Here is a 13,554-nt window from a genome sequence, read left to right as displayed (position 1 = left end):
GTACATTGGAGTGTTCTGTGTTATGCAGTTTAGTTAATGTTTGGGTTTGAAATTAACACCTGTCAACCCACCAAATGCGATTAGAAATCGCATTTTCGAGGTGACTCACAAGCCACTTTGGCGGGTGAAGTTTTCAAGGTTTTTCCTACTTGGAAAATTCTGTGAATGTCGGGTGACTTGGAGCCACTGCCGAAGCAAATTTAATGGTATTCATTCCTCTCATAATAACTCACATACGCATCTGTGTGGGGTGAATGAAGCATGCTTTCACATAAACCGACGCAGTGCACATCAGCATGTTTCAGAGATAAGACCACCAGAGCTCTGGGACAGGACAAAATGAAAGTTGTGTGATTCAGTCGGGCTTCACTGGATACCACGGCGGCCAGTGGAGACCACAAAACTTATGTGATACATTTCAAATCAAATCAATCAAATCACTTTATTTATTTGAATTCTTCAGAGAACATTCAGTGTTGGGGAGTAACGGAATACATGTAACGGGATTACGTATTTAAAATACAAAATATAAGTAACTTTATTCCACTACAGTTACAATGTAAATCATTGGTATTTAGAATACAGTTACATTCAAAAAGTATTTTGATTACTGAAGAGATTACTTTGCATTTTATTGTCATTTGTTTCATTTAATATTTAGTCCTTTCAGATGGAAAACATTTATACATATAAATGATGCGATCCAAAGTGCATTTGAACAGCGGTGAAACACTTTTTTATGATGTGTTACATTCATACGAGCAGACAGAGAAGTAAGTTTGAAGTAAGTTTGGAGCAGAAGAAATAGAAATAAACCTTACGCTACATTAAATGCTATTTCTAGCCATTTTACATGCACGTTACCAGGCACAATCATATTTTTTTTTATCAAGACAATTCATGTTGGATCATCATTTCTTTTTTCTAGTAAGACCTTTGATATTTGGGCAAAAATCATATTCTTGATAATAATTTTTTTATTGTTTTCCTGTAAAAATATCTGAAAATCCTTAAAACAAGATCAGTTTGATTTATCTTGTTTTAGAAACAACACTGCATAAGATATTTAGGTTTTTCAGAGAATGTATTTTTAACATGTGTATTTTGTCTTACTGCACTGACAGAGTTTTTATAGTCAAAACAAGTGAAAAAATCTACCAGTGCTGAAGAAGTAATCCAAAGTATTTAGAATACATTACTGACCTTGAGTAATCTAATGGAATACGTTACAAATTACATTTTACAGCATGTATTCTGTAATCTGTAGTGGAATACATTTCAAAAGTAACCCTCCCAACCCTGAGAACATTCTAGTAAACAGCTCTTTATGGAGGAAGTCTCAAACTGCTGGACAGCCCCTTCATTATAAACAGCACAACGAGGTCAAGCTAAAAACAAACAAATCACATGATCATTTTTTAAAATACACATCATCATCTTTACTGAAATGTTTTTTTTTTTTTTTTTTTACTGCAGTAGCACTAACTGTAACTTGTATAGATTCATATTAAATCTATTAGAGTTTATTTTTATTAGAACTGTGAATGTTGTAGTTAAACTATGCTAGAACAAGGATAAACTTTGTTGTGACCCTCCTGCTTCCAAGTTACCTCCAAGGATCAAAGGACTGTTGTGAGTTATCGATTCATCTGTACATCACATTATTTCCCTGTCTGGAAATTACTTGCCTGCTATTTGTAACGCTACTCTATCTGGATTTACTCACCTGTTTACAACACTTGCATTCACCTGTTCAATAAAACCCCACTGTTGAATCCATATCCCTGCCCCCGTGAGTTTCTCCGTGACAATAACAAGGTGGACAATAAATCAAGGGACCCACAAAACCTTCACTATCAGTGCTGAAATGAGACACAAACTAAAATTACCTCAAATTAATACATTTTACTGCGAGAATGTAATGCTAAGCTCTTTATTGGGGGGGTAATATAAATCCAATTATTTAGCTCTTATTGTGAAATGATTCATATGCAGCTCTGGAGACATGAGTAACTGACACTATAGTGCAATAATTAAAAATTATTTCAATTATTACAAATTTGACTTAGGCCCACAACATTGTACAACACTATAAATAGTCTTCATTCTTTTTAACAAGCCTATTAAAATTTTAATCCGGTGAAGGAATGACTTTTTTTTTTTACTTTTAAATGTGTATAAACTAACTATATTTCACTTTTCAAAGCAAAAGTATACAATAAGTCACTCATGAACTCTGGACTAGGGGTAGTGTTCTCTCTGTTCTTTGTTTTAAACTTTCTCAGCTCAACAATAATGACAACAAATGACATATTTTTTTAAACATTAAGTCTTATAGTTATGAAGTACAACATATTGTATTGTACACATACTGTAGTATATGCTTTAAGAAATTCACTGGAAGGGTAAGCCCTGTTAATGATCCTCTTTAATCTTTTGGGCAGCTGGAAACGTAACATGAGAGTACTGTAATACTTCAAATACATCCCTAGGGCATGACCACAATACAGAATTCATATCAGCCTGTAAAGGATATAGTTCATTATAGTTTGGAAGTTTAACCACTCTGTTTAAAAACATTGAAAATAAACTGTAGCAAAACAATATTTATTTCCTTATGTATTAAGGACAGTAGAGTATAGAGGAAATTATTCTACTCCTTTCATCCAATAAACAAACTATGGACCATATTGTATTTATCATCCAATTAATTATGTATTTACATATGTAAAACCAGCATGCTGTTTCAAATTTGTGTGCGTTTAAGTTATACCTGTGCAAAAGTTTCCAAAAGGCTTTATCAGTCCTTTTTTATGACAATGCAGGCTCTGGGGCGGACAGGGCTGGCAACGCTGGCTCTGGGACATACGAGGCTGGCAATGCTGGCTTTGGGACGGACGAGGCTTCCAGCTCGTTGACCATGGCAGATGTGGGCGTCTGCTCGTTGGCCGTGGCAGGCAGGCATGGGTGTCGGCTCGTTGGCCGTGGCAGGCGTGGGCACTGACAATTTGTGGGAAAGAGTCTTCGTGGCCCTACGCACTGATATAAGTGGTGGATAATTCAACTTGGAGACCAGGGCAGTGAAGGCCTTTGAGCAATGAGTCGCAGAAGGTTGGACTGTGGCATGGTGTGGATCAGACTCGGACGTGGTTGTGACATGGCATGGAGCAGGCTGTGGCGTGGTATGGAGCAGGCTGTGGCATGGCTGTGACGTGGCATGGAGCAGGCTGAAGTGTGGCTGTGATATGGCATGGAGCAGACTCAGGCGTAGCTGTGACATGGCGTAGGAAGGCTTAGAACCCGGGATCGGGATTGAGAGAGGAGGCTCCCCCGAAGCGAGTGTTTCGAGTACCAGCCTCACATATACCTCCCACGTGTAGTCTCTAGAGTCTGGCAATTCCCTCCACTGGCATGCTGCGAGTCCAATTCAGTATATGAATTTCAAAGCTGCATCAAAACCAGTGTGGGCGGCAACGGTGGAAAAGAAATAGGAGTACTCCCTTATTGATAAGTCTGCCTGGCTTAATTGAATGAAGGATGCTGCTAAATCCATGGTGCGGTGAATTGTTTTAGCTGAGGCCGGGTGTGCCGCTGGGTTTGATGAAGGAGCTGAGACATCAGTGTTTAGTGGAAAAAGCCGCTGGATCGGTCTTTGGCGAAGTCTTCTGTAATGAGTCAATGGAGTTGAGATCCAAGTGCAGCTTTTAATAACAATAAATGTAGTAATTCAGACAGGCAGGGGTAAATCACCAGCAGCAGTAATATCAAAGGCAGTCCAGAGGGGTATCCAATAAACAGGCAGATCGGGGCAGGCGGCAGACAATCACAGGTTATATCCAGGTAAAACTAGGCAGTAATAGTAGGCAGGCAGCAACGGATCAAAGACAGGGTAAACAGTCATGTATAATACACAGGTAATTCAACAAACTAAGAAAACACTCAAATGTCAGCATGGGCAAAACAAGACTTCGCAATGACAGCGAGAGTGAGACTTAACTAGCAGAGTGAATTGGAGTCCAGAGAGTTAGTCAAACCCTGAGCGGGAGGAACAACAAAGGCAGAATTCATGACCCTGTAAACAATTTTTGGAAAAATTACTTGTGTCATGCACAAAGTAGATGTCCTAAATGACTTGCCAAAACTATAGTTTGCTAATATTAAATCTTTGGATTAGTTAAAAACTGAGTTTTAATGACTTCAACCTAAGTGTATGTAAACTTCTGACTTCAACTGTATACTACTAAAATGCCAGTAGTACAATGTCTATTGCTCCCTCTTTCAAATAAAAGCATAGTTCAAGAATATGCAGTCACAAATTCAATATTATTAACTCCTGCTGTTGTTGATTATTCCTGATTGGCTATTGGCTGCTGTATTTGAATAATGACATAGGTCTGTGCAAGGTTTGGGGACTGTTTGGGAATATTATTAGTTGTCATGTTTAAGTATTAAGCCATCATGTCTTTCCATTAGTTCAGACTATTAAGCTCAATACTTACAGTACAAGGATGTTATTCAAGAATGGCCATATTTCTGCAAACAAAACAAAGTAATCTTTGCTAAATTCACCACTTAAAATCAAATCTAAGCAAAGAACTATTTGGCAAATAAACTGAACTAGTTTTGTTATGATAAAGGTGCTACTGTATTTATACCACAAAATGATCAACAAAGCCCCAAAACTTGACAAATATTCAAAGTGTTCATAGTTAAGGAATATAGGCATCATTTCATTTCAGTTCTTTTTATTTTGTTTTTAAATTTAGTTTCTAAGGAATCCTTGAGGGATTTAGTTTGTCAGGATTTACTGTATAAAGAGGGGTCGCTTAAGAAAATAAACACTTGTTTTCACCAATAGGAGGTGCTCTTGTTGCAAGAAGTTTTAAGTTGACTTGGTTTTGCTTCACTTTGTGAGATTTCCAAGTCATACTACATTCACATGATTTGTTCTGTCTGAACAAACTCTTGCCATCTGCACAACTGAACATTGGTGTCCTTCTAGCAATGTTTTGGCTGCCAAAATTAGATAACTGATGATAACCCAATGGCGTGGATTTGGCTTGAATATTGGGGGGGGAGAATATCATTTTTCAACTGATCATGGTATAAATATTGGGTGGGGGGGGGGGGGGGGTTGTACTTGTTTTGATTATTGGGAGGGTTACCTCTCCCCGCCATCCCCCCTGGAATCTACACCCTTAAACTCAATCCTTTCCAACTTGTGTCAAAGCTGACATTTTCTCTCACTCTTTAATACATAAAGCTACACTATGTAACATGTTATTTTTAAACAAAATAAAAAATGTTATTAATTTAAACACTTTGATAAACCTATAATAAATATTTATATTTTAGAGCTGTCGGGACAGATTTCGCAGGAAATTGCATACATGCATCATTCGCCCGTGTGTGCTGACATCATATGCGTACACCGAGAAAATAAGCTCCGGCTACTGTAGCGCGTGTATGGTGTGGGAGCAGCGTGAACCTGAAAGTTTGTTGTAAAAATTTACCATGGATTATTCAAAATGGCAAACCTCTGGGGAATCACCGGTTGTAAAAACAAAGAAACCCCAGACAGAGCAGAGTCTACAAGCAAAAAGGGAAAGCGACAGAGTCCGTAATAAAACTTGAATCAACATCGGCTTGGCTTTTCAGAGATGGCGACAACTCTGAGATCTGAAAGGATTTAAAAGTGACCCAGATATGGCTTTTTTCCTTAGTCAACAGATAAGATATTTTATTGATATGGTTTATGTATAGTTATGTAATCTCACACACACAATTGTGTATGTGTGTGTGTGTGTGTGTGTGGTGAAATACAATAATTATACTGTAATCAGTGCAGAACTTTTCACTTGCTGGCACACGTGTTTTTCTTTATAACAGCAATCATTTATATAAATAAATCCTTTAGTCCTAGGCTTACCAAGGATATGCGAGTCTTGAAATTATGTTGACCACTGGTTGGTAACAATGACAATCTATAAACTAGATAGGTACATTTCCTGAAGAAAATGTGAGTGGTGCTTGCCATGGCAAAATTTCTCACCACAATGTCCCACCAACTGCCCCAAGTTGAAAGATGCCACCCCCATGGCAGTAGGATGTTCTGGTGCAGAGATACTGGTGTTGTTCCATGGTTGCTAGGGAGTTACCAGGGTGATACTCAAAAGGCTCCTTGCTATCCTGAGTGAAATAAGTCAACCCGGAAGTCTCTATGATGTTCTGTTGCAGAGATGTGATTTGTAACTTGGTTGCTAGGGTAACCCCATTAGGTTGCTAGGCAGTTTCCAGTGTGATACTAAGAAGGCTGCTGGCTGTCCTGAGTCATACAAGCCAACAATGATGTCTCTACAACATTCTGATCCTGAGATACCCATCTAAACGATTTGGAATGGAAGTCAAGGGGATGGTTGCTAGGGTGCTCTAAATGGTTGTTAGGGCATGGATAAGTAGTTTTTCAAGTGGATACATGAAGACTGATTGCTCACCCATATGAAATAAGCCAACTGTCATGTCTGTAGTACGTTCTGATCCAAAGATATTCTTAGCCATTTTTAATATAAGTCAATAGGGCTGGTTGCTAGGGTGCTCTAAATGTTTGCTAGGGCTTGTCTAGTCAGTGACCAGAGTGTTTCCTATTTTATCTGCTTACTAACCTGACTCAAAAGAGCCAATCCCCAAGTGTCTACAACATTCTGTTCTGAAGATACCCTTCGGAGCCATTTTGAAGTCTACAGGAGCAGTTGCTAGGGTGCTGTAAATGGTTGCTAGGGTATGGCTACACCATTTCCAAGATTATCCTTAAAGACTGATTGGTAGCCCGGGTGAAATGAGCCTGCCCCATGTCTCTATGACATTCTGATTGGGAGATATGATTCCACAAAATCAGTATCTTGTCATAGCAGGAAAAAAACAATTGTTTTCATGGGTGAGACCCTTGCCATAGTATGCCTATGGGACATTTTTGGGAAGTTTTTTGCCCCCCCAGAGGTGCACCGTACCCCCAACCCCTTAGAAAAGTCATAGCACAGGCGTCGTCAATAGGCCGAGTGATCTGACACCTAATTCGTGGGTCTACTACAAGCGGGACGAGTTAGATACTGAAGTTTTGTACAGAATAATAAGTATGTGAGATTATAATAGTGATGCTTTGCTCCGCAAGCACCACTAATTAGTTACAACCGTGGTCTATTTGGCCAGAATATCTTGCAGGTATAAAAACTTTACAACGTTTGACCTTATCAGACTAGCAATCGTTATGGCTAATGTTAACGAACGTTGCCTAAATTTTGTAATGTCATTTTTCAAAACATCAATGTTTCCAATAAGTCAAAACAACAGCATTAGATATGGCACTTACTTGCTCAGATGATGTTTTTGAATATCTGTCTTTTCCTTTCTTTCGTTATTTATTTGTCCATTTGCTATAAGATGTCCTGTATCCATGTGAACACTGGTGCCTCGAACCACATTCATCCACACAGAGGAGCAGAGCCAAAGCACAAACAAAAAACTGCTAGAGGGCAAATCGTTACATTTAGTGTAGCTTTAAAAATAATAATAATTGTTGGATGTGTATTCTATTGCATATTTGTAACGACTACACAAGCCTAGAATGGCAATAAAGGGCAGACTGAAACGTCAGTTAAATAATCTGGCAAAGACTGCTGCCCACATTTATTTCTAAATATCAGTTTAGTTTAAAATCCAATGAAAGGCAGCCTTGAGGAAATGCAAGTTTAACACAAGTCATGAGTCTTGATCGTCCCAGAGAAAGACGCATTGTGTGCTTAGACATTATCTCCTCCCTTGCGTATGGGATTTGTCAAGGTTTACATGAGAATATTTTTTTAGATGTCTTACCATAATAGAACCTCTTTGGACCCCTCACAGGAAATGCAAGGCTGTCAGCAAAGCAACTATTACATGACAATAAACCCTAAAATAGCTGACTACAAAGAGGGGTGGAGTTTAAAAAAAGTCTTAAGTTAAAATGGTGCTTACTGAACACAGGGCGCAGTTGGGGGTAACACTTCCTCTGCCACTTAACTCTTGCATAACCTCTGTTTATTTTCATCTGTTTGAACTTGCTCCCAAAGCCATGTCCAGGAAATGCATAGTGTGGTGAAAATAGAGTTCTTCATTTGGGGAAAAACCGCAGCAGATTTAAAATTTCTACTTTCTCACAAATAAGGAACTAACATCAAAATGGGTGTAAACAAAAATAAATGATCTGACATAATATCCTGATATTTCAAAAAGTGCTATTGGTCTATACAATTCACAGTAGCTTGCAGAAGAATATGGAGTTACACCTATTGTTATTGTAGTACACTAGTAGAACAACCCCAATATAACGCAACATTAACATTTTTATTGTATTTATACAATTCTTATATACAAAACTCACAATGCAGTTCATCTGGAATTTCACACTTTTTACAATCACTGGAAATGTAAAACATTATGGAAGCAACATGAAAATAAAAACTAAATTACAGTAAAATACTGTGTAAAAAAAAAGAAAAGAGTGGACATCCTGTTAACAGTGACAGTCATGTGACACTAAGAGTGACAAAACAGCAGAGCAGCAAATATAATGTATTTAAATCACTGTCAGTAGATTAAAATCACATTATTTAACTGGAAATGGTTTCTCAAATTAATTACACTCCATATGCTTTCTTGATTGTTCTATACATTCAATGCAAGTTAAGCTAAATCGACAGCATTAAAGGTATAATATTGATTACCATAAAAATGATTTTGACTCGTTTATTATATATTAAAAAATCTAAACATGGTTATAATAAGGTGGAAGTGAATAGGGCCAGTCCATAAATGTGAAAGTATTTCAGATTTGCCGGCGTTTCATGGCAACAGAGATTAAATATTGGATTTCTTTATCCTGATAAGTTTAGTAAGCAATTTTATCACCTTAGAAAACATGTTAAATACATTGTTTACATCTTGTGGCTATACTTTTGAAACGGTGTGTTTTTTAATGTTTATGGCCCCATTATAATGGAAGTGAAGGTTTTTCTTTTCTTTCTTTTTTTTTTTTTTTTTAATAAACAAGGAACGAGTCCATTTTTTCTGATAATCAACATTATGCCACAAATGCTGTTGGTTGAGCTTAAGTTGTACTGAACCCAGAACATTCCTTTTTAATACTCTTTATATTTATACATTGGGCTTGTGTTTCTCCACTATTTACAGTAACTTCCAAACTCTCTCAATTAACTTAGTCTTAAAGAGTGACACAAGCATCATCACAGGCTTGAAATCAAGAATTCAATCTGCTTTATCTACATAAGAGCCAGATATTTTCCAGCTGTCAGGGACAAAGGTTTAGGGTGTGTCATATCTCGGATCAAAAACCCTTCTTGCCAAATTTCAGTAAAGCAACATGTGCCATTAGTGATTGAGGAAGGAGAGAATTTACAAAAATACCCCTAGGGGATAGAAAAACATTGTTATATGCTGATTTCTTCATGGGAACATCTAGGTTTAAAAGAATTTACAATCCATTATTACAAAAGTAATGAAGGACTTATAATATCCATTACAGTACACAAAAAAGAATGCAAGAAAAGATGCACTCATGAAAACCACAAACTATTTGATGAAACATGTATGAAGACATATCTCAAGCTTTCCCTTGAAACAAAACAATGACAAAAAACATTGACAAGCTGACACCTGTGATGAACCTGAAACCATTCACTTTCGTAGAAGTGCGTGAGTAACTTCATAAGATGATAAAACCAGATATCTGGAAAATGGCTCAAATTGTGCCACCAACCACAACAAACACTCCTCAGCATTGGCAGACATCACTGGAAATTCACTTTGTGCCCCATTCAAGGATTTGTTTGATAAAACGCAGCATGGGAGTGAAAAGTGGGGGCTCGTCCGGGATTTGAAACTGGGACTTCACATCAGCTAAAAACAACAACAACTCACAGCTGCCATTCAAAAAGATCCCGAGACCAAAACATGTCCGTAGCTAAAACCAAGGAGAAACTAGGATCTTTATATCCACTGATATAATTGACCAGTTCCAGGTTATGTGTCTCTATAATCTCCTTTTAAAAGTGATGAGCTACACAGTTTGGGAGGCTTATTATAGTCGTCAATCTTTATATCATATGAACCATCAAAAAACTAAGTAGAGGTGTTAGCAAAAATGACATTTATTGAATACTAATAATTCTTTATTCATTTGAAGTTAGTGGTGTTAGGCGAAAAACCAGTGATTTGACACTATAAAAACTTGTAGCTTAATGTGAAAAGACACATGCATAGTTCAAAAGCAGAGGTGAGACAGTTAAAATGTACAGAAGCAACTATTCACTATGTACAAAAAAACCCTGCTTATTTATTAAGGATAATTTTGCATGTCATCTATAAACTTAAAGTATAAAGCAGACTTACAAAAATAACCTGTAAACAGGAAGTGACTTGAAACTAACTACTTAGTTCAGAATCCAAAAACAGGCAGGATGCTCAGTGCACGTTTTCTATTTATTTTTAGGATGCTATCTGGAAGATGAGCCAGTGTATAGTTACTGTGCATTGAGTATATCCTTGAGAAAATGCAACCTGGTCTAATAGAATTGTTACTATACCTACAGTTTTGCAAACTTATCTTTATGTGGCTCATTGTATGTATCGCAGCAGTTTCTTGGTGAAATAACCACTAGAGGCGCTACAACAATGACTTATTTCCTTTCACACAAATCACAAGTAAACGGCAGATTACTTGTGATACAAACACTTTTCACCCTGTTCCTCACACAATGGCAATCTTATGACATAAACACTTTTACTATAGCCCATGACTTGTAAGGCCATACATTTTAACATTTTATGACCCTATTGTTTGATTTAGGTTTAAAGATTAGGGTAAGGAGGTCGGTTTTGTTCATTTAAAACTCGATAGAGCATAAACTTTAAAAACCTAGTTAGTTTTTCATCTCACATATGCTTTTTCTGACACTACTTGTTTTAGATTTAAAGTTTAGGGAGGTAGGTTTTGTTGATTTAACTCAATAGAGCATTAAACTTAACCTCATCTGTTTGGTGGAAGTCTTAACTCTCTTTTAGCACCACTTACAGGACATTTCACAGAAGAACTGCCGTGATATGTGCAATAAACCATGTAGTATCATTTTGCAAAAATGTCGCCACAGTCATGTTATTTTCATGAGATCAGGCTGGAAAAAGGTGAGATTACGATTAAAAACAAACTCATTGCATTTACTTTCATACCCTTAAATGTTCCTGGTTTTTCATAGTCCAAAGTGTCATCAAGAAGTACTTCCTGTTTCACAGGAAAACATTAAGATGAGTAATTAGGAGTGACAAAAGAAAAAATCACTATTATGTCATTCTCTTAGCACTGAATGCAATGTCTTTGAAATAATGGACTGGACACTGCACTCTTATGACCCACTTATTCAAACAAAAGAGTGCATGATGTAAAATGGAGCATTAGTAAAATTGTAACACAAGAAGCAAAGCACATTTTGCACCATTCTCTTCTGCACATTTGTTAAGGTAATCTGGGCTAAATGGTCTGCACTTATAGCTCTTTTTTTAACCTTAGCAGTTCCAAAGCACTTTATACTGTGACTCATTCACCCATTCACTCACACACCAATGACAGCAGAGCTGCCATGCAAGGCGCTAGCCTGCCATTGGGAGCAACTTGGGGTTCAATGTCTTGCCCTAGGACACTTCGGCATATGGAGTCATGTGGGCCAGGAATTGAACTGCCAACCCTGTGATTGGTGGCTAACCCACTCTACCACCTGAGCCACAGCTCAGGCACAGCTGGCTAAAATGTCCAGTAGGCATTTCTTATAACGTTACAGGCAAATGGTTCGGAAAATTGTCTCTAACAACGACGAAAACAGATGAAACAGTCATTTGGTCCTCACTGCAACATAATGTCCTTAAGGTTCTCCTGAAGAATCGTGTCTTTGACTGCATGAAAGACAAAACGAATGTTCTCAGTGTCAATGGCAGTGGTAAAGTGGTGGAAAAGAGGCTTGCTGCGGTTGCGACGTTTGCAGTTGAAGCATTGCACAAGATAGGCCTGCACGTCCTCTAGTCGATGAGGGTCTCCCCGGAAATCGGAAAAGTGCTTGGAGATGCTGACTTTGTGTACCTTCTCCACCAGCAGGTCCATCTTGTTGAGGAAGAGGATTATGGAGACGTTGGAAAACAGCTTGTTGTTGACTATGGTCTCAAAGATGTTCATGGACTCAACCAGTCGGTTGGTGCGGCGGTCTTCCATTAGCACTTGGTCATATTCGCTGGAGGACACCATGAAGAGGATGGAGGTGATGCCATCGAAGCACTGAAACCACTTCTGTCTCTGAGACCGCTGGCCGCCCACATCTACCATCTTGAAAGGTATCTTTTTAATGACAAAATCATGTTCCACAATCCCTTTGGTGGCCTTCCTGGCCAGGAGGATGTCCTGTCGGCTTGGTACATAATTCTGCAAGAGAACAGGTTGAAAACTGAGTTTTGTTTTCCAGATGAATCGCTGACAAAAATCAAACAGGTTTTAGATCTTCATACATTGTACTTTTAAAATGTATCTGAACAGTATGTAAAAACAGGACTATACTTAAACACATTTGTGCAACCTAAAACATAAATACTACACCTTTTGCAACCTTAATCATTCTGATATTTGTGAAATCTATGTGGTAATAGGTTAAATCTGAGCGGTCTCTTCAGCATTCCATGGCAATCTTTTTGACAGTCTGACAGCAGAAATACACAATCTTTCATGAAAATTGACACTTTAACAGAAAGGGTGGATGAAATGTTCTTTGATGCAATTTTCAAAGGGCCCACAACCCAACGCAACCAAACTATACCATGAATCTGTTTTGTCATTGGCTTGGTTTCCAAGCTCACGCAGAACACTTCCAGGCCTTTTTCTTTGTCTCACTCATATGAGACACTAGATATGTGTTCTTTGCAACCTTGGTCAACATCAGTCTTAAGGAGACCATTTTACTTTCCCTCTCAATGTGTATATACAGTTGTACTCAAAAGTTTGCATACCCTTGGAGAATTGGTAATATGTACCATTTTTAAAGAGAACATGAGCAGGCAAAACACATTTCTTTTATTTCTTATGGGATTCATATTCAACTGTAGGTTATAACAGAATGGCAAAATCATAAAAAAAAACAAAAAAACATGGCAACAAAGAAAAAAATGAAATGACCCCTGTTCAAAAGTCTGAATACCCTTAGTTCTTAATACTGTGTATTGCCCCCTTTAGCATCAATGACAGCGTGCATTCTTTTGTAATAGTTGTCTATGAGGCCCCAAATTCTTGCTGGTGGTATAGCTGCCCATTCGTCTTGGCAAAATGCCTCCAGGTCATGCAAATTGTGCTCCTTGAAACAACCACACTGTCTTTTTCCAGAGCAGCCTGTATTTCTCCTGAGGTTACCTGTGGGTTTTATTTTGTATCCCAAACAATTCTTCTGGCAGTTGTGGCTGAAATCTTTCTTG

General features: G+C 37.9%; 1 protein-coding gene across 1 annotated transcript in view; it reads right to left on the bottom strand.

Annotated features, from left to right (window-relative positions):
• Positions 1-8,358: 8,358 nt before the first annotated feature.
• LOC127452347 (guanine nucleotide-binding protein subunit alpha-12-like) overlaps positions 8,359-13,554 on the bottom strand; it is an 87,796-nt gene continuing 82,600 nt past the window's right edge. The window contains exon 4 of the mRNA XM_051717766.1: positions 8,359-12,517. Within this exon, the coding sequence (XP_051573726.1) occupies positions 11,948-12,517 (570 nt within the window). The 3' untranslated portion in view covers positions 8,359-11,947. The remainder of the gene's footprint in view (positions 12,518-13,554) is intronic.

Source organism: Myxocyprinus asiaticus, chromosome 14 (genome assembly GCF_019703515.2).
Source record: "Myxocyprinus asiaticus isolate MX2 ecotype Aquarium Trade chromosome 14, UBuf_Myxa_2, whole genome shotgun sequence".
NCBI lineage: Eukaryota > Metazoa > Chordata > Actinopteri > Cypriniformes > Catostomidae > Myxocyprinus > Myxocyprinus asiaticus.
This window is presented reverse-complemented; position numbering and strand designations above follow the sequence as displayed.